We start from the raw sequence: 21,804 nt of genomic DNA on the forward strand, positions 1-21,804 counted from the left end.
GGAATTCCATCAGGCCCTGCAGCAGCTCCATTTTAATTTCATTATAGCCTGCACAATATCAGCTTCATTAATATCTATGTCAGCTAAATATTCACTATTTTCATCCCTTACTTCTATATCATTATCTTCATTATCTATTCTAGGGGTGAATTCTCTCTTATATCGTTCTGCCAGTATGTTGCAAATTTCCTTTTTTTCATTCGTTAATCTCCCTTCAATTCTCAGAGGGCCTATTCTATTCTTCTTTTATTCATCTTCTTCGCATATGAGTATATAGTTTGGGGTTTTGCTGATATTTAATAGGGTTTTTTCTTCCAAGTCCCGTTTTTCATTTTCTTTTGATTGTATAATCTTTTGTTCTGCATTTTCTATCTTACTTTTTAGTTCTATAACTTTCCATGCATTTTTTTCTTTTGCAAGACCTTTTTTCCACTTTCTGATTTTCTGGAACAAGATCCTTCTGTCTCTTGGTATGCATGAATGATGTTTACTTTTCTTCTTCGGTATATATTTTTCCACTATTATCTCCAATATTTTATATAATATCTCCGTATTTACCCTTATGTCATCACTTACGAAAATGTTATCCCAATCTTTGTTTAATTCTTCATTAATTTCTGACCATTTTATATTTTTACTGTAGAAGTTGTATTTTCCATATCCTTCCACTTTTTCATTTCTTGCTTATCTCTATTTTCACTTGCTTTGGAATGAACTGTTAATTCTATGACATTATGGTCTGAAATACTCGCATTATAAACTATTATTTCTTTAACATAATTCATCTCGTTCACAAATACTAGGTCTAAAGTATTTTCCTTTCTTGTTGGCAGGTGATTTATTTGTTGAATGTTGTATTCTAGTAGCATATCTAATAGCTTTTCAAATTGCCTCTTATCTTCTGCACTACTATTACTCTCTTTTTTATATGTATAAGTACAACCACAATCTCCTATTCGTTCTTTCCATTCTACGAAAGGAAAGTTGAAGTCACCAGAATAGGATAATAGTCCAGTCCTTGTGATTTCTACATATATCATCCAATTTTTCAATTATTAAGTCAAACTCTTTAGTATTAGGAGGTCTATATATTACTATGTTCATCAATTTTTCAGATTCAAATTCTACCGCTATTAGTTCACATTCTGAGTTACTATATTTCTCATATATTTTTCCTTGTTTTTTGTCTTTCCCATATATTGCGGTTCCCCCTTGATTCCTATTTTTTCTATCTGATCTATAAGTTTGGAACCCTTTTATTTGATCATCATTCCCAGTCTCTTGGGAATACCAGGTTTCACTTATATTCATTATATCTATTTTCTTTTCATTTTGGGTTAGTTCTTCTAAGTACTCTATTTTTCTTTTTGAGTTACTCGTAACTAAACCCTGCGCATTCATCACTATGATGGTTTGCGTGTTTTCTCCTTCATTTAATACTGATAGTAATAAGGGATTTTCCCATGTCTCTTTCCTGTTCTGGTATGTTGTTCTTTTTTTCATTTCCAGAAATTCTGACATTAAAAATCCAACTTTTCCATAATATTTGATCTTCCTTCATCATAATTATTAATTTTGTGTCTGAATCTGCAATTTTCTCCGTTTCTGCAATATCCTCTTGCATAATAAATACAGTTATTATCTCTTGAGTAGAATTTCGGAGCTGATGCTTTGAAATTTTTTGCACTGACCTCTGCATATCTCATTGTGGTTTGCTTTTCTCTTTTACCTGATTTCTCTCTTTATTTGTTTCTTTCTTATTTTGGATTTTATTACTTGGTTGGTTATTTATTTGATTATGATTCATGGCTACAGGGTGCATATATTTGCATTTTTTGTCGAACTTACATCCTTTTCCTTCTTTTAGGTTTTTACATATTTTTGGATGCAGATCTCTGCAATCATCCCCATATCCATCTAAGTATGCACATTTACCATATATTTCATAGTTTTGGACATATCTTAGGATGTTTGTAGTAACATCTTTCTCCAAATCTGCAATTCCCTCTTTTCAAAAGGTTGCAGATTTTGTCTTTCTTGTCTATTTTTTCCTCTTTCCCGTCATTGTATAGATCTGGGTAGAGCCTCTTCGGGATTTGCTTTTCTGTTTTGTCATATCGTAATTTATTTCTTCGTAGGTATGCTGCTTTATTGCCTCATATGTAGTATCAATGAGTATCTCTGCATCCATACTTTTATCTTGTTCTTTGTTTTCCTTATTTTTTTCTGTCATTTCATTTTTGTTTACTTTTCTTCCGTTTTCCTCTTCTTCTTTTTCTTCTTCTTCTTCTTCCTCTCCCTCTTCTTCTTCATCCTCAACTATTTGTACATTCAATCTTGATTTAATAACATTGTCTATCCATGATAGACATGTTGAACAAAAAATTCTTGTATCTTTTCTCAAATCTTGTATTACCTCAGCACACTGTGGATGGGTCGGAATGTTGCATGCAGCACATTTTCTGATTAGGTTTTGTGGATTGACTATGCTATACCAAACCTTACACAGTTTGCATGCTTTTGGCATTCTTTTTCCTAATGCATCAATTAGTATATTCACAAGATTCACCTTATTCATTTTCTTTGTCGGAATATGTTGGTTTATGTATATTTTCTTTATGAGTCTCTTGACCACTTGGATTTTATTTGGAACTTCTTCAATTATTTTCAAGATGTTTTCATTAGATTTGTTCCAGTTTGAAGGATTATATCCTTCTAATATATCTATGAATGCTTTTGTATCTTTTTGGTTAGGACTGTTGCTGATTTCATAGATGAGAAATGCCAGTTCCCTTCCTGCTACCTCATCGTATTGCGAATCTGCTAAACACGCCAAATTACGCCACCTTTTCCCGCAGTTGGAACTTACTGCCATCTTGTTCTGATTTATAGTATTACACTTGATAAACTAACTTAGAAGACGCTTTATCCTACTATTTTCACACTAATCTTATCACCGATAGTTCACGAACACTTCTAGATATTTCTCAAATTCTAGTCGTATGTTAAACTTGTGATATCTGTTGATTATTGTGACTTCACGCGGGTACGTCTCACCAAGCAAGATGGCTACTACGAGAGAGAGAGAGAGAGAGAGAGAGAGAGAGAGAGAGAGAGAGAGAGAGAGAGAGAGAGAGAGAAGTATTTGCCGTGTGATCCATAGTTGTGTTGTTGCTTCAATCAAGAGTAAGTTATTTAAATGCTGTAGTTCCTCGGAAAATATACCAGGTACATTCATGGTCTCCCGTAATGCCTTGTGCTTTCTAATACAACGTTTATCACGTGCAGTTGTTTCATTGTTGTATTTTAGGGACGTTTTTTGTAGATTGCAGAATGAGTTTACATCTATTCAATAACTATAGAATAGTATAATTTTTTGTGATTATCTTGTCCCTAATGTAGCTTTTATAGATTTTCACTGCTACAGCATTTTTTTTCACAAACCTTGCAGGTAACCCTAGGCACACGATACTTAAAAATGTTTATAGAAAAGAATTCCACCCCCACCCCCTTCTCTCTCTCTCTCTCTCTCTCTCTCTCTCTCTCTCTCTCTCTCTCTCTCGCTCTCCTTCACCTCTCTCTCTCTCTCTCATACTCTTCTCCTTAAAAGCAGGCAGTGGGAATGGGACCTCATTCCTCTCCTGACTACGGACGTTCACGGTAGAGTAGTCTAATTCGCCCTATTTTCTTTCATGCCTTTTTCTTGTGTGTGTGGAGGAACGTGGCGGAACCTTTGATATCATCCACTAAAGTAATGTGTGTAAAATAACTAGTTCATGCGGACGATATAAGGAAATGCTCGAAATAGAGAAGAAATCTAAGAGGAAACAACCTAACCTGGAGCTTACATCGGAAGAAAAGGTGGTCACAATTCAGTGGTGGGCTTTTATTCTTATACCTAGAATTTTTTTTTCTAACTCGCCCATAGAAATAAGAGGAATATATAAATCGGTGTTATTTCAATTAGACATTTATTTACATTATTTACATTGGGTTCCACATAGGCCTTACCTTTTCTGTGAGTAGGGATCGCTTGCCTTACTATTAAATAAGACGTGGTGCATAGATCATTCTTTGCATTGATTATACACACGCACACACATTCACTCAGATATGTATGCATGTATGTTTTATGAGCACAAACAATTATTTCGTACTGGTTTTGTATTTAAGTATTTACGCGTATGTTGCAAGGCTAAAAGTTGTGAAAGAAAATTGTTACTAGACGAGAAATAGTAACAGCGATCTTACTTGCTGAAGTTTGAGCTGTTCTCTCTCTCTCTCTCTCTCTCTCTCTCTCTCTCTCTCTCTCTCTCTCTCTCTCTCTCTCTCTCTCTCTGTGTGTGTGTGTGTGTGTGTGTGTGTGCATCGTAATTTGCAAAATGTTGGTCGATCCGGTCATCGCGATCGAGAGGGATCGAGAGGGTTGAGTTCGATCTCACCATCATCCTTATGGAAAGTTGGATCGATCTTGACAGAGTGATTGATGTGGAATATCCGGAACGGTTTGGAAGGGTTGAGCTTCGCCTGACTTTCACAGGAACTACTTTGAAGAACGAAGAATTTGGCGTCATGATTGAATTCGTTGGTACCCGTTTGAGTGATGCTGATGGACAGTTGAAAACACGAATTGACTTTCGGAAATTCCTGCTCCATGCATTAACACATCTAAAATATTTATAGATTAATGATTAACTTTTATGGTCTTCTCAAGCCCGGTCATCGTAACATTTGTACAACTCACTTTCAAAAAATAGGATTACGGGACATATGAAGTAATCTAAAATATTCATAAGTTCCGTAATAAAGTGATAGTAGTGGTAAACCATGCTGATTTTAATCATGTATCCTCAAGAATTTATATCGAAACTACAATATCGTTTTCAGTCTTGGGTTAGAAAAGCTCCTTCAGTCGTTCGTCGCATTGACATTTCAACTTGAAAAATCGAAAATGAATGTAGATGTGATAGTTTTAATTTTCTGTAAAAGAAAATGATTGCGATGGCTATGTCTGTCGGTCTGCACTTTTTCTGTCCTCCCTCAGAGCTTAAAAACTACTGAGGCTAGAGGGCTGCAATATGGTATGTTGATCGTCCACCCTTCAGTCATCAAAGCAGCACATTGCAGCCCTCTAGCCTCAGTAGTTTTTATTCTATTTAAGGTTAAGTTTAGCCATGATCGTGCGTCTGGCAACGCTATAGGTGGTAACAACATAGGCCAACACCGGACTGTGGCTGATAGTTTCATAGGCCACGGTTAAGAGTTTTATACAGTATTATACACTACGGAAATCTCGATTGCGCCGAAGAAACTTCGGCACATTTTATACCTTTTTTTTTTTTTTTTCTTATTGTTGTTACCTTTACCGCCACAACTGCCACCGCTACTACCCAACCACCACCCCCGGGGCTGCTTCCCAAATAGTAACAGAAGCGTTCTGTTTACCGTAATGACTGTGGGAGGTAATGTCGTAAATCTTGTAAGTGCGTCTGTCAGGAACTTCCGAAGGAAACAACTATATTGAACTACTGAGGTGCACGGTATCCGTCACAAAGATGTCACAGTTGTTATTAAATGATGGGGTAACGGACACCGGTTGTTATTGAGAGAGAGAGAGAGAGAGAGAGAGAGAGAGAGAGTGGACTTCGCAGAACAAGGGAGGGCCAGAAGGAGGACGTTTGTGGGTGCAAGGGAATGGCAGCATGTGGCTCGGCTCATTACCATACATATGAGGCCATGTTGACAGTGGAGGGCAGACCCAGTGTGTGTGTGTGTGTGTGTGTTTGAGGAGGGAGAGAGAAAGAGAGTCCTCCTCGTCCCTCCTTCCTCGCCTACATTATAATGATTACTCTCTTTTAGCTCCCCTTTCCCTCCTTCCCCCCCTCCCCATCTCTCTCTCTCTCTCTCTCTCTCTCTCTCTCTCTCTCTCTCTCTCAGGCCCATAGGACGTCTGTAACTTCTCTGTGTTTTCTTACGTAAAATTTTTGCGCCGGTTTTTACGCTGGTGTTCATTCGATTATTTTGTCATTTTCGTCTGTGTTGACACCTCTCCACCTGCACCCCCCCCCCCCCCCCCATAACCCTCCTAGTCGTCTCTTGCCTTTCTACCCCGTCCCGTCACCTCTCATCTAGTTCGCACCTTTCTATTGGAAGCCCTTATAACTCCCGCCCCCTCATCAACCTCCCCTCCGCCCTTCCATTGGACCCACCCCTGAAATCACTGGAGCTTTAGCATACGTAGGTCCGGTTTGGAAAGCATAGCGTACACTACACCACCCAGTGGTTGAAAGCGACAAGGTCAAGAGAGTCAGGGTCATTGTCTTTGAAACGAATCAAAGGAAAATAGTTTGGATAACCATTCTCCTAATGATCCATTTCTTTAAAATGTTCTCTTCTCTGCCCCTTTTTGTTTTTGTGACATTTTATTATACTTCATTTCCTTGATTATTGTATCGTTGTAACTCTAAGAATTTTATTCTCTACCGTTGTTATTCATGCTTTTTAAATAGTTTCCCTTCAGTCATCTTAGTTTACTCCATTTTTATTATTAATTCATATATTGAAATGTACGTTAGTTTTTTTATTTCATACTTTTTATTTTAATTGTAAATATTCTCAAGAACAATTGAGCTACCTTTTGTTAAATTGTTGTGCAATGATGTTCTCGTTTTATAGAATTCGATTTTGTTAAAACTATGCCAGCACGGGGCGGCTGGCCCTTGATCGAGTTTCAGAGATTCAATGAGGAATAGAGAGGAAAATTCTCTATCGTGTTCTTGTAAGTAGAGCTAAGTGACTTGGGTAAAAACTATAGCCTGTGTGTGCGCCTTTTGTCTTCCATTTTATTCTCCTCAGTTAGACGTTGTGTTTTCAGTTCCAACTTTTCCATCAGAAATGCAACGAATTTCCCAACAAAAAGATCTCGGTAACAACTTTTAAAGAAGCCTGGTTTAGGGAGGAAAGAAAACTCTCTCTCTCTCTCTCTCTCTCTCTCTCCTCTCTCTCTCTCTCTCTCTCACCTCTCACCCCACACACACACACACACACACACACACCTTGCAGCACAGATTGAAAACTTCATCAATGCCGTTGTTGATCGAAGCAGTATTTTGTTTACATAATTGTCAGTCGACTGTTGGGAGTTGCAGTTTTGAAGGTGCTATTCTTGGTTGCAGCCTCTTTGTGTGATGGAACAGAAATAAGAGTAGTGAAAAAAAATTGAAGATGTGAGTAATCAGTACTCTTCTGAATGTATGTATACACTCCTGATATAATTATAAACAGCCTCGTCGGGTTTAGTTGTTTAGTTATATCAGAAGAGGTATAGGTGAAATCATTCTTTTGTTCCTTCATGAAATTCTCTCTCTCTCTCTCTCTCTCTCTCTCTCTCTCTCTCTCTCTCTCTCTCTCTCTCTCTCTCTCTGAAACGGATGTTTTATTTACTTGTATCAAGGGTTTTTAATGGCATAGAATGACATATGTGCCATTTTTCCTGCAGGGATAATAAACGTACTGTCAGTATTACTATTATTAATAGATCTGCATTTTGATGTTCCAGCTGCCATCCTGTTCAGTATCAGTATATTATATTAGATTTTAATTGTTTACAAATATATAAAATGTCAGAGAAATATACATTATAAATGTGTGTTTGGGCGTTTAAAAATCACAGTAGATGCACGCAACTTCAGCATATTAGCGAATACACGAAAATGACAGGTAGAGGTTCAGTACCAAGCGCTTTCACGTGTTGTTTATCGATGCATGAATAAACATCACGTGAAAGCTCTTGTGTCTCAACTTCAGCCTGTTATTTTCCTGAGAGAGAGAGAGAGAGAGAGAGAGAGAGAGAGAGAGAGAGAGAGAGACCTTACAGACCTTACATCTTGTTCGGGTTGCCCCAGGTCCCTCAGTGTGAGGCACCTGTAATGTCTACCAGAGAGTTGCTAGTGCATCTTCCGATATATTTTGCATCTTCCAATCTTGGATGGTCTGGGATGCAGCTTAGATATTTGTCGAGCTTGTTCTTAAACATATCTACGCTCACTCCTGAGAGAGAGAGAGAGAGAGAGAGAGAGAGAGAGAGAGAGAGAGAGAGAGAGAGAGAGAGAGAGAGATATTACATGTAGCAGGAGAAGTTTTGTATTGGTGATTGTATATTTTCTTTTATTTGAAAACATTGAGTGGACGAGGACATTCTTGGGAGTGGCAGAAACCTTTACCTTGGTAGGTTTTGATGAGCAGTAAAGGATTATTTGGGCTAAGTCACTTAAATTCCTAGGTGTTTGACGAAGGAAGAGCCGGCTTTGTTGGTAGGTATGGAGTTCCTGGAGTAAATGAGAATCGAGTCTTGTGGAAATGTGTTTGAGAAGGGACTTGAGTGTTAGACGTACATGTCTTCTAGGGCGAATTTTCTCAAGCATTTTTGGGAAAGTGGCTAAGTTGACGAAAACTTTGTTGTAAGTTGTGTTAGTACAAGTTAGAAGATAAAAAAAAAGTTGGTGGATGAATTTGTGAGGAGAGGAGTTGCCAGAAGTATTTCTGATGATTATTTGATTCCAACAAAAGGTAAAGGAGGCGGAGTTTAACTGAGTGAAAAGCCAGTCAGTTGGGAAGTGCGTGGAAATTAAAGGTAGGGAGGAAATAAAAACGAAGTAGCGAGGAGGAATTGAGGTCTTAGTGAACAAACAGAAAATCAATTTTATAACAGTACAGGTCATGCATTAGAATAGAACGTAGGATGATGGATTGTTTTAAAGTTCAGAAGTGTAGGGGGAAGGAGTAAGACAACATATCAAGTGCTGCGGAAATGAAATAAAGTAAATATGGGAAATAATGGTCGTTAACAGCCATCAGTCGCTATGTGAATGTCATCATGTCAGTAGGTGAGTACGAAGGACTGCTGAAGAGCCCTCTGTCTAAGAGTATGGAGCTGTTAATTTCACGGGAGATTTCTTTACCAGTGCTCCTTCACCTTTTACAGTTGAAGGCTCTCTGTGAATGGGGGAGGAAACAAACATTGTTAAAGATATATATATATATATATATATATATATATCTATATATATATATATATATATATATATATATATATATATATATAGAGAGAGAGAGAGAGAGAGAGAGAGAGAGAGATAAAGTATGGATTTATATGTGTAATATTAGAAAGCTATAATCACGCCTAGACAGCAATTGAAAGGCTTTGTAGTCACTTTTAATTTTCCTTTCTTTCAGGTGACGCATCGTCGTGGTCGGATGCGGGCTTCGAACGAGGGGGAGTTCCAGTGTGTGGTGACCACCCCTGCGGGCGTCATCACCAGCCCACCCATTCATTTATACGTCGCTAGTGAGTATGATTGCCATCTATTAGATTCGTTAAAGAATTTCAGTCTTGTCGTTTTTTCACAAGTCCTTAGTCGTCAGCGTTACCGAGGAAGGATGTTTCGTGTATCACCTTTTAGTCGTCTGTTTTTATCCTTTTTTATGCATAGTGTACCGGAGAATTGTTGTGTATTTTTTATTATGGTATTTCTCCGAGGTTGAGCCTTGCAGCTACTGTGAGAACATTGTAGGGTTTTAAGTTTTTTTTCCCTCCACCCTTTCGTTACCATCTAATAGAAACGTTCACTTACGTTCATTGTATTGACCTGAGTTCCCTTGCCACGAAATGGGTTTCCATAATATTTAGTTTGAAAATTGTATTCTCTGAATACTGGCAAATGTTGGTTAGCAATAACCTAGGTGAAGGCAAACATCTATGATAAATGGAATTAATTTTAGATATGTACATGTAATTTTTTTTTACTTCAAAAAGTTTTTTAGTACTCTATGCAATGGATGGCACAAAAGCCTTAAACTATTTACCACTAAAAAGCAAAATATCGAAGTTTTTTAATGGAAAATTTTTTTTATCTACTTACTTTTGGCTGATATGCTGTATATGGAATACTTGTGCTTAACACGGTTTGGCTGTTACTGAATCATCTCCAAAAACAAAATCGTAATGGGTAGGCCTTTGGTCGCCAATGACTCAAGCTCACCTTAACCTACCATGGTGGTTGCAGCCACGTCTCGTTTTTGCACCGTGCTTTTTCTTTGTGCACACCCACCACAAGTTCTTTAGCATCAGTCCGTAGCCTGAAGTATTTTCTCCATTCACGATTAACATATTTTGCAGTGCTTTCTGTTCTTATTTCTAGTGTGTCAGGGAAAAAGTATTGTGTACCTGTGCGTAAGAGCACAAATCGTGTGATGGCCCTTTTGTGTGTGTAGCAAGTGGTAACATGATGCTTCCGTGCACCAGTTTTTTTCTCCCTGGCTTTTAGTGTTAGCCAATGTTCTGTTTGAAAGACAAGTGTTTTACTTTCCCTGTGAGGAGGCTCTCCTGGTGATTTAGAGTAAATAATTTGGGGTTTTCACCCCATTTGTGCTCTCTCTCAAGTGGCATGTTGTACTCACATGTGCATTTTATCTTCATCCCTCATATCTCACTGTTATGCGGCAATGGAAGAGTATCTTAACCTAATGTTTGGAGTTGTTCAGGTGGAGATAAATCCTGTTATAAATTTATGTCTCCTGTAAGGGTAGACTCAGTTTGCATCTTTTGCCGGGGAAAAGAGTGCTCGAGTGATGCCATGTGCTAGGAGTGTGCAGGCTGGCCTCACCAGTGGGTGAAATACAAGAGATGGTGGCCACATCTCCAGCAGGAGACAGATAGCAGAGGACATCAAGAAATTTTTACAATGACTGGAGCACAAAACAAAAGGTTGATCATCCAGTGGAGCCAACTGATGCTAGAAGGCTGATCTGCATTTACCAGCACATCTCTAAAGATAAGAGGGAAATGAGGATTAGGTCTTGTTCAATAAGTATCAAAAGGTTACAAGGCGTTATAAGGATTAGGATGTCTCAAAGACTGTTAGTCCATCCTAGTAGACATCATGTGCTCACTTATCTGTAGCAGGATTTACTGTGCATTCACAGTGTCCTAGTGATTTTGTCTAGCTTTCTTTTAAACTCTTCTACACTGTTGCTGTTTACAACTTCTGGTGGCAGTTTATTCCATGTGTCACACATCTTGTATGTAAAGAAATTCCCACAATGGGATGTGTTGTATCTCTTCAGTTCTAGTTTCCATCCATTATTTCTTGTCTGGTTTTCGTTTAATGTAAATAGGTTACTGTCTACTTTTGTCTTGCCTTTCGGTATTTTAAATGTTTCTATTCGTTGTCCTTGCAATCGTGTTTCTAAGCCATACATGTTCAGAGAGAGAGAGAGAGAGAGAGAGAGAGAGAGGAACAATGACAAGACGAAGTTATAACATTTCATTAAGGAAAATAATTATGTATAATACTGGAGGTTAAGGAGAGAGAGAGAACAAGGAACAAGGAACAAGATAGAGGATGTTTGGTGGTTGAGGGACGATTCATGGAAGATATCTTTGTCAGTAGCATTAGGTCTCCTTGTTGAGAGCTTCATGATGCTATAGAAACTGGTCATACTTTGCATCCAGTCTGTGAAATGGATCATACCGTGGTAGTGGAGAAGGGAGGAGTATCTGCTTGGGTAGGAGAAGTGCATCCCATTACAGCAACAGATCTATGAAGAACCATCAGCGCCAGCAACAGAGTGACTCCATCAGACTCTCCTCTAGGCATACATCCCTGGTCCCACTCGAGAAGTAGGTTGGACAGATCCCCGTACCCCCTCTTGGGGGTAGTCGGGACAGAACAGTGTTCCTCTCTGCTTCACCCAGCTCTCAGCACTGGTCACTGTGACACAACAGCATATTCAGTGGTCACTGCCCCTCTCCCCATTGGGCATTTTCTGACAACCACCAAAGCAGGTCAGAACAAGGGGAGGTGTTGCTGACAACAACCAAGCAGATCAGAACAAGAAGGAATGCTCTGCTTCAGGAAACGGCAAGGTTGTGACAGGACTTGCCTCCGAAGGTAGTTTGTTGTCATTTGGAGTTGGGCAGAAATGTCCTTGATACCCCAAGGCAAGGGCATGACCTCAAAACTCACAAAGAACTGTTGGGCCTAGAAGTGCCAGGGGAGGATGAGTATGGCTTTACAGAATTCATTGTATATATCAGAAGTTGGGCCTGGCTTAGTTGGATGACACCATACTAGAGCATCCTCTACGTCTTTCGTACCTTGAACAGATGGTGGAACATCTCCCAGAGGCTAAACAAGCAGTTTGTCTACCTAGGTCGTTACTGATTTAGGGCACCATTAGGGAATTGAAAGGCCCAGTAGTGGGGGAAGAGGGTACCTTAACCTCCTCCAGGTCAGATAAGTTGTTTCCCCTGCCCATGCCCTGCCATGCCAAGTACTATGTACTGGAGGACGCCTTCACCTTGCCAAGAACGTTGGACACTAATATCTGTCAGCTCGAGTAATATTCTGCCAGAATTTTGTTGTGAAAAAGGATCCAGGTTTAGCAGCACCGATATAAATAACCTGGAATTGATATTGGGAAAAGCCTAACTGGTCGTCTTCTGTATAGATGCCAAGGAACATAGCTAAAAGAAATGAGGGAAGTCCTCCCCTCCCAAGAAGTGACATATTAAGGAATGCATGGGAAGGGAAGGTCCTGTCCTGCTGGTAAAGCAGATGATTTATGCATGGGCCAATATCATCTTGGAATGGTTCTCTCCTAGACTTATCCTACTACTACCCTCCAGACCTGATTAGGTAGGCAACAGAAGAAATCAGAAAGACACTTAAGGACTCGTCTCTGTAAGGGGGTACTTCCATCAGTGCACCTCATGCGGTGCACTGTAGGCATTACTTAAGGTTCTTTGCAGTGTGCCTTCAGCCCCTAGCTGCAACCACTTTCTTTCCTCTTACTGTACCTCCTTTCATATGCTCTTCCTTCATCTTACTTTCCACTCTCTTGTAACACTTGATTCATTGTGTAACTGCAAAGTTTTCCTCCTGTTACACCTTTCAAACCTTTTACTGTCAATTTCCATTTCAGCACTGAATGACCTCATAGGTCCCAGTGCATGGCCTTTGACCTAAATTCTATTTTCAACTAAGGACTCCCTTACCTCATTGTAACAGATTTTGAGTGGAAAGACTGCCACTTGACCCAGAGCAGGCATCTGGCCCCCCGGGAAATCTCTCTCTCTCTCTCTCTCTCTCTCTCTCTCTCTCTCTCTCTCCATCTCGTCTCTCTCTCTCTCGTCTTCCTCTGACTCTCTCTTCGTCGTCCTACTCTCCTCATCTCTCTCTCCTTCTCTCCAAGTATCCATCAGCAAAGTTAACCAGCCCTTCCAGGTAAGGGGTGAGAAATTGCAACATGGGCTTTTTGACCCTCACAGCCCCTCCAGTCTAGTAGGTGAAATCAACAGAGAAGTGAGTGGGCTTTTAATAAGAACATGGTGCACCCCTGAACAAGCTGTCAAGGTTGGCAGGGTCTCTTAGGAGTTAGTGATATGGTAGTTATTCAAGGCAGAGAAGTGGACAATCGGGATCCTCCGGAGGGGATACATACTCCCATTTTGGCCAGACAAAACCCCCTCTGTCATTGAAACTGATTGAGCTCCCTTCCTAACAGTGCACTCTCCCTAGGGTTAGAGCCAACAAGGAATGGGAGTCTTGCTGCAGAATGAGGCAATATAGGTAAGGAAGGACATCACGCTTGGGAGGCTAGAGACCGATCATAGATCTATCACTCTCAACTTCTTCCTACCGCAAACACTGTTCGAGTTGGAGACGTACTCAATATGGGCATCCATGAGGGAGGGAGACTACATGGTCTTGATAGATCTACAAGACGCTTACTTTCACATCCATGCACCCCTCCTCCTGGAAGTTTCTGTGGTTTATCTCCCAGAAAGTGACATACCAGTTCAGGGCCCTCTGCTTCAGACTACCGCCCCAGGCCTACACCTTTGTGTTCCAGCTAGTGTCATAAGGGGCACACAGACATGGGTACTACTAAGGAGGTACCTTGATGAGTAGCTCATCCTGGCTATCAGAGTATACCAAGACAACTATAAAGGAAATGGTGAACTTCCCTCCTCTTCCTACAGCATAGTTCATTGTTACAGAACTTCCTCCGGTTAAGTGTTCAGACCTAACGGCTTCATGGGAGCTCTCAGCAGTAGTCAGACATTTTGAAAGGAAGTGTGTCCCAAGATAATTAAAACCCCAAAGTGGGACGTGATCAAGTTCCTGACTCAAAACAGTGTTCTCGCTAGCTTTGGCTTCAACCAAGTGGGTAGGGGAGTTACATGTGTCCTTTCATATATTATCTCGCACACCCAGGGGCGGTAATCACTTGGTTATTGTTTCTTCCATTTTCTGTCCCCTCCCTGAAGAACTTTGTAACGGGGTGGTGAGAAAGACAAGATGCTACTGTGACCAGTTACAGGAAAAAAGGGGGTTTTCAAGAGATACCCTCTCCTTCTGGCTGAGGGAAGTAATCGCCAGGTCATAGCAGACAGGGCAAGGTGACGACCCTCTTCCAGACAAAATAAGGGTTTACAACATCGGGAGAACCACTCAGTCCTGAGAGCAGGTGGCTGGAAGAGAAAATCAACCACCCTTTACCTCAAGGACTTGGAAAGTACGCTTTCATATCCATGTTTTAAACCCCTCAGGCCACCCCACGTAGTGAAGGCCAGCTTGGGTCGTGGTAACCGTAAGCCTAACCGTCGGGATTTTGTTTTTGAGACGATTCAATAACAGCCAAAGCACGTTAAGTGCAAGTACTCCATATATGAAAAGTTGGGTTCGTATGTTGAGAAAAATACAAAATACTTTGGAATTTCGTGTTTTTAAGCTTGTATCATAAAACTTATTTTGATGTTGTTTTGAATTTAAGTAATTTCATAAGATCGGGAACGTTACTTTGGGGGAGGCAATTTTATGAAGTAAGTTACGAAACTTTAAGACTCACCGAAAGAAAGTGTACTTACTCATTGGTCTTGAGTTTTACATGACAGGAGTTGGTAGCAGACGATTTTATTTTTTTTTAATAATCATTAGAATATGGTTATTGTCAATGAACTCACTGACTGACCCATCAGTATTATTCTCTCTCTCTCTCTCTCTCTCTCTCTCTCTCTCTCTCTCTCTCTCTCTCTCTCTCTCTCTCTCTCTAGATGTTTTGTTCTGAGACACTCTGAGACAAACTATACACTGTTCAAGACTCTTGTATCAATTAGCGGCAAGAGGATTATACTAGTAATATCAGTGAGATATCTTCGTTACAGTGAAGCCATGAAGACCTCGAAAACTTGTTTGCTATGAATTCACTGTGACATGACGAATGGGTGTGAGGTGACTTGCATTTCTTACTGGCAATAATTGATATTTTTGTGAATAGTCGTTGTCATGTGTTGCTGAGGACGATTATGGGAAATGTTACTCCCCAAGTATAATAAGGGCTATGTAATTTATTGATTTCAGGAAGTATCATATTTATTTTTTCATTATGTGAAGATCCAAATGTGAAGCAACTGGCAACTCTCCAAATCAAAACAATTCCGATTGTCAAAGGTTTTCATTTACGTTCGCCTCCGTCCTTTGGCTGAGCTTAAAACTCTCCCGCTAATCTTGATTGTTAATTGTCACCGTCAGACACTGCCGAGCAATATACTATATTCCAGATTTACCTGAACGTACTTTTGAGGCGTTGTTACCGGCGTTGGTTCCCCTGAAGAATCAAAATTGACACACCCACACTTTAAAACTGTAAATCTCAGTTTTTTTCTTACGTCCCCAAAACCTTTGATATTTCACATTTAAAGTATATGTTACTAATCAAGGGAGCACTACCATTATGCGTTGTAAGTTATGAAAGATGCATTTTTTCTCCATTTTCGTTAACGGTCTTAAATACATCGTTGTTGTGTATTTGAATGAGATAAACTAACAGTGACGCTATTTTTGTGGTTGAATACAGACGCTTCCAACAAGCGATGAATTTCTTCTCTGCCCCGCACCACGCTTTTCGTGCGCAATTTCTCTCTCTCTCTCTCTCTCTCTCTCTCTCTCTCTCTCTCTCTCTCTCTCTCTCTCTCTCTCTCTCTCGTGGACAACCAATCATTCGTTTACTAGATCTACTCAAGCTTTTTTTTTTCTTCATCGCTAGCAAATTTGGGTCTTGCCCTTGGCTTGCTTACGTAGATTCGGCCACGTGCAAGTGCAGTTGGGAGTGATGATGAAAGGGACGCTGTTCCTCTGTAATATTTCTCTATTTTTGTTAGTGTATATTTGAAAAGTTAACTCTCAATCTTTGTTTAGTATTTAAGAAACATGACGTCATTATGACACGTGATCCGTTGAAATGTCAGCTTAATGGTTAGCGGTGATTGTTTCCAGTAAATTGTGGGTTGATGTCCGTCGGAGGAAATGTTATTTATTTGTCTTGATTATATTCGTATATATTGACCATTGCTGGAAGTCATGATCGGGTTTTGAAAGCATGAAGATGATTGAGGCCGACTTAGTCTCTAAAAATAGTTTGGTGTTCAGCTGACTTAGCTGGTCAAATAATATCTTAAAAGATGGCGGTAGCGGGTTTTCAGTTATTACAAAGGTAATTTTGTAGTTTCTCCATTGTCGTTCATTTATCCAATCTGTATCGGAGCCAGTGGTAGGTTGGAGCCCTCTAAAACAGATATTGACACAGCGATCATTCCTGGCGAAAGTTTAGTGAGCAAAGCATCTGCTTATCTTAGACTAGGGGGCGTATAGTAGTAATGTGTGTGTGTGTGTATATATATATATATATATATATATATATATATGTATGTATGTATGTATGTATGTATGTTTATGTATGTATGTATTGATAGTTGTTTATTCCACATGACCTCGTGTCTTTAGCTTGTGCAAGAGAATGGAGCGTGGAAGTCGATGAGTTTGACCTTGACGTAATAAGTCATTAACGAAATTAACTGGAAGCGATGAGCGATTGAAGCCTGTCCGCTCTCCTTTGATCTGTTGTGTTGCCTGGAAGCAGGGGAGAAAAAGGCTCGGAGTTTCCAAGGAGAAGAGTAGTGGGGATTTCATTCAAAGGCTTTTGGGCAACATCGCGCTCACGTCTCCCAAAATATCTCCTTAGCGTCAACGAAGACATGATTCCTAAACTGGTGTTTGGCGTCCTAATCTAGTTGAATGTGTAATACAATGCTCTGCTTTTGTTTCTTTTTCGCTACTTAAAGAATAAACATGCATTCTATTAGATCTGTTCTAAGATCAACACAAATTACGTCTTTATATATATATATATATATATATATATATATATATATATATATATATATATAGTATATAGATATATAGAGAGAGAGAGAAGAGAGATAGAGAGAGAGAGGAGAGATAGAGAGAGAGAGAGAGAGAGAGCGAGAAAGGAGAGAAGATTGGAGGGGAGGAGAGGACAGAGGAGAGAGAGAGAGAGAGAGAGTTATAAACGCTGTATCCTTCCGGTAAAATATTATGTTGTAAGAAGCGCGCTTAAATTTGAAAAAATTGAAAGTTGTTATTTAAGCACCAGAGAGTACATTCTCTCCCTCTTTCAGAAAGAGAAAGAGAGAGAAGAGAGAAGAGGGAGAGAATCTAATCTCCGATAAACGTAAATAAAAACTTTCAATTTTTCCAAATTTCAGTCTTTATATATATATATATATATATATATATATATATATATATATATATATATATATATATATATATATATATATATATATATATATAGAGGAAGATTAATTTTGTAATAGTGACTACTGTTTGAGATGAGTATATGACATAGCATCTCTCTCATTCTACTTTTTTCTTCGCGATAATACTTATGAAAAACAGATAGGTCTCCCGGAATCCTCGACACCCTGGTTATTGGTTAAGGTGAATTACTGAAAGGATAAATGAAGATCTCGGATCCTGTTTAGTGTGTGATCGACTTACTTTGCTAGCTCTGCAACGCCATTACGGGAGGCGTTTTGGTTGAAGGCAGACCAACACATAACCCTTTGGCGTGAATAATAGAAATCCGTAAAGATACTTTGCTGGTTGACTGACATCTGCCTGCTCTGTTTTCTTCCCCATGCATCACCGGATGGAAACCTGCTTTCTTACCTTTCCAAGGTCGTTTTATATACGTCAATGGAACTTTACACGTATTCGAGCTCATGCTTGAATTTCGTATATTCTTGATTTTTGGGGATATTTCTAACGTAACACAATAGTGGTAACGTAGAAGGCAGTCGCCGTACGAAACTCTGCGGTGGTTGTACACAACATTTCACTAACTCGACTATATCTGCAGTGGTAAATCATTCAACACACACACACAGATATTATATATATATATATATATATATATATATATATATATATATATATATATATATATACAGATAGATAGATATGTGTGTGTATGTTAAATAAATAAAAGAAGAAGATTTTAAGCAGTTATATTTCTATTAAAACCTGATTGATTTGCTGGTTTGTTCGTTTTCAGATAATAGCGAATTTAACTTTTTTTTACGATTGACTGTCTTTTGAGCACTAATATTAGATAGAAAAAATACGGCTGGAATAGTTCTTAGTTTTTAAATTAGAGGCATCAGAATAGGTATCAAAACTTGTGTTCGTCTTACACACACCATTACTTTGTTACTTTGTATGTGTACTGGCCAGAAGTAACCTGTCACAGGGCAACGTCGCGATATCACCTCGTTCTAGTCATGTGCTTAATGAGAGTTAGCACGTACATTGCTTTTTTTGACAATTAGGTTCAGTGTAATAATAGTAATATTAATGATAATAATGAAGATGATGGAAAAACAAAGCCACTAGATGTATATGTAAGATTATTTGGAAAAAGACCAAAGAGCGTTTTCGAGAACCGCCGGACAAATCCTCGAAATTGTTTTGCACAGTTGGCATCATTGTTCTTACCGATACATGGCATTGGATTTGTTTCCCCATTTTAGTGACTTCGATATTAGGAAATGCTATTAACAAACGTCACTTTCCATCTTTATTTATTAACATTTCTTTCTGTGAAAATAACCTTGAAGACGAAGGTATAGAGATGTACTGTGGAATGGAAGGTCTCCCGTGTAAAGTATTGCTTACGTTTTATGTAGATCTATATAATTAGTGAAGCGAAGAGGGAATGAAGGTGAATGGCGCCGGTCACTTAGATGAAGAGCTACAGTGGTAGTAAGTTCAGTTCTGTAGGCAAATGAGTATTGAAAGATGTGATGGAATTGGGTCGGAAATTTGGAAGTACAAAGTATGAAGTTGAATGGCAGACGGATTAACATCATAACTTAGCTGATGTCAGGGAAAGCCTAGGGGATGCACCGAGTCAAATGGCTACGCTGGCATCACCAGCCGGAGCCAGAGTTGGTCGAAGCAGGGCACGAAGAAACTAGAGCCCTTACCATGAAAAATCTGGTGTTTATGCTGCCTGCCATCAGCAGGTAATAAGGAACCAGGAAGTTCATCGATTTTAATGGTCACTGGGGGGTTGCAGAAGGGTCAGGGGTTTGCAAGCTCATGTGAGAATATTCAAAGCTTAGGTCCAAATGAGGAAAAAAAGGTAGACATTCTGATGCCCGAACGAGAATTGAATGCACATCCGGAATACTAGACTGTGGCAACATTTATCCACCTGACTGTTCGTGGTCAAGTGTATAAACGTTACCTCGTTCTGTTATTCCGGATGCGAGTTCAGATCTTGCCAGGGCGTCAAAATTTCTACACTTCTTTCTTCTTTCAGATCTAGTCTCTGCAGTGCCAAGCGTTTCCAGTGTAAATAAATCCATAAATGAGGATGCCATTGATATCAAACTTACACACGTATCTGGTAAAAAGTGACCTGTAGATTCACTTGCTTAGAGTTCATATTTCGAAATAGTATGAAATTCACGGACGCTTCGGTTGTTTTTGAGGATATCTTGTAGTTAACAGATTAAGAAAAAAAGGGAAAAAAGCAGTGGATATGCACAGGTGGTAAGCTAGTCACTTGAAACGTCGTTGTTATCTCATCGATTTGTTTTCCATCGTTGTCCATTTTATAAAACTGGTGTGTCGTAAATTTTTTTCCATCGAACCTTTAATTATCAAAGTTATATTCTTATATGAAAGTGATATTCTTATACCAGTTTGTTTTAATTCACCTTGAAGTGCTTCAAAATGCTCTCTATTGAACCATCAAAAACCTTATAGTTACCCAACCTCTTAAAAGAAAATTCGTTTCTAAAAGTAATTCTTAAGAATAGTCTAAAGATATTATCAGCCTCATATTGAGGACCTATCAATGATTTAATTGTCAGATACTTCCTTACGGTTAATTCTACCACTAAAGATTGTCTTGAGTCTGATTTATTTTCGGAGGCATCCTCCAAAGATTAATATGTGACTGAAACTTCTATATTTGTTCCACTTAACTGACTTAATCTATAGAAACTGCATTTTGTTGAAATCAGTTTCGGCTTTACCATGCAAAAGAACTGGTGTTTAAGATTTCTTTGTGATTAATAACTCCAAAGCTGATGTTGAAAGAAGGTATTTAAAAACTTGTTGACATATCCCGTGTATTTCTTCCTTTTTTTTTTTACAAGAAATTAAAGCTTTACTGAGATCATAAACAGTATTTTCTCTCTTGTCACTTTGGTCATAAGTATTTAAGTTTTAGTCCTGAAATTAAACGATAAGATGAATAATTTCTGATGACTGAGTAATGTTGTTTTTCTGTTTGGTGTTATAGTCAGTACTCCCAGGTTGAATGATTTATAAAAATGTACAGCGTCTTAGAAAAATTGTAAATGAATGAGCCAGTGAGAAAATGAGAAAACTTTTTGAAATTTGATTCCTTGCACTGTATTATCTTTGCGAGCAAGTGTGAACTCATGAGTCACACTATCCTTTTAGATCTGTTCTCCTGGTGACTGATGAATCTAGCGAGAGATATCAGCAGAGACTTACTTGCAAGAGTTCATGCATTTCAGGTACAGCCTGTGCCACCCTTGATTCTCCCTAGGCAGGAGCCTCCTTCAGACAATTTCGTTATTATTCGACCAGTGTAAACTTTCATCCGGACCTGGGGTCTTAAGATGACGAAATCAGAGTTGGAGCTCATTTTCGCTAAGGGTTGTCTTCTGTGTCAAGCAGAACGAAAAGAGAATAATATCGATTGTCAGCCGAAGGAGGGTGAACGTTGAGGAGATCGCCCAGGCGGAAATAAGCCACGGAACGCTTCGGAATTGAGTGGAAACTGTTGGACAGTTCAAGGTGGCTTACAGTACTACTCATTTCGGTGACGTTAGGTTCAGATTGCGTTTCAGATTGAGATTTCCGAGTTGTCAGTAAGTTACCATGCAAATGGTAATTCTAGCTGTTATGCAGCTACTCGTATCAAGCCGAACAAGAATTTGCGTTGAGTAATTGAAATGGTATAAAACGTTGCACTGAGTAATTGCAGTGGTGTCAAGCATTGCATTGAGAAATTGAAATGGTATAAAACATTGTAATTAGCTTTGTTGACATCGAATGGTATGCTCTCCTCGAGTAATATTCTTCTATTCCTTTTGTGTGGGATTTTCTTGAGAATTTCTGTTGAGCGACATCTGGTGCAGTGCCAATTTCTAAGACGGAGAGAATGGGAACACGTGCTCATAATTGGAGTCTGTTACAATGAGCCCAAAGGAAGGAAGGCAACAGGAATAGCATCACAAGTAGAGAGAGAGAGAGAGAGAGAGAGAGAGAGAGAGGAGGAATTATGTACTGTTCCGATAGAGGAGAGAAGGAGGAGGTGGATGCGGAGGCGGAGGCG

At 39.2% G+C, this 21,804-nt stretch overlaps 1 protein-coding gene across 5 annotated transcripts in view; it reads left to right on the plus strand.

The window, feature by feature from the left end:
* LOC135210925 (protogenin B-like) overlaps nt 1-21,804 on the plus strand; it is a 677,376-nt gene that overhangs the window by 315,845 nt on the left and 339,727 nt on the right. For all 5 annotated transcript variants that reach the window (XM_064243892.1, XM_064243894.1, XM_064243893.1 and 2 more), the window contains one exon: nt 9,235-9,346. In XM_064243892.1, the coding sequence (XP_064099962.1) occupies nt 9,235-9,346 (112 nt within the window). The remainder of the gene's footprint in view (nt 1-9,234; nt 9,347-21,804) is intronic.

Source organism: Macrobrachium nipponense, chromosome 4 (genome assembly GCF_015104395.2).
Source record: "Macrobrachium nipponense isolate FS-2020 chromosome 4, ASM1510439v2, whole genome shotgun sequence".
Classification (NCBI taxonomy): domain Eukaryota; kingdom Metazoa; phylum Arthropoda; class Malacostraca; order Decapoda; family Palaemonidae; genus Macrobrachium; species Macrobrachium nipponense.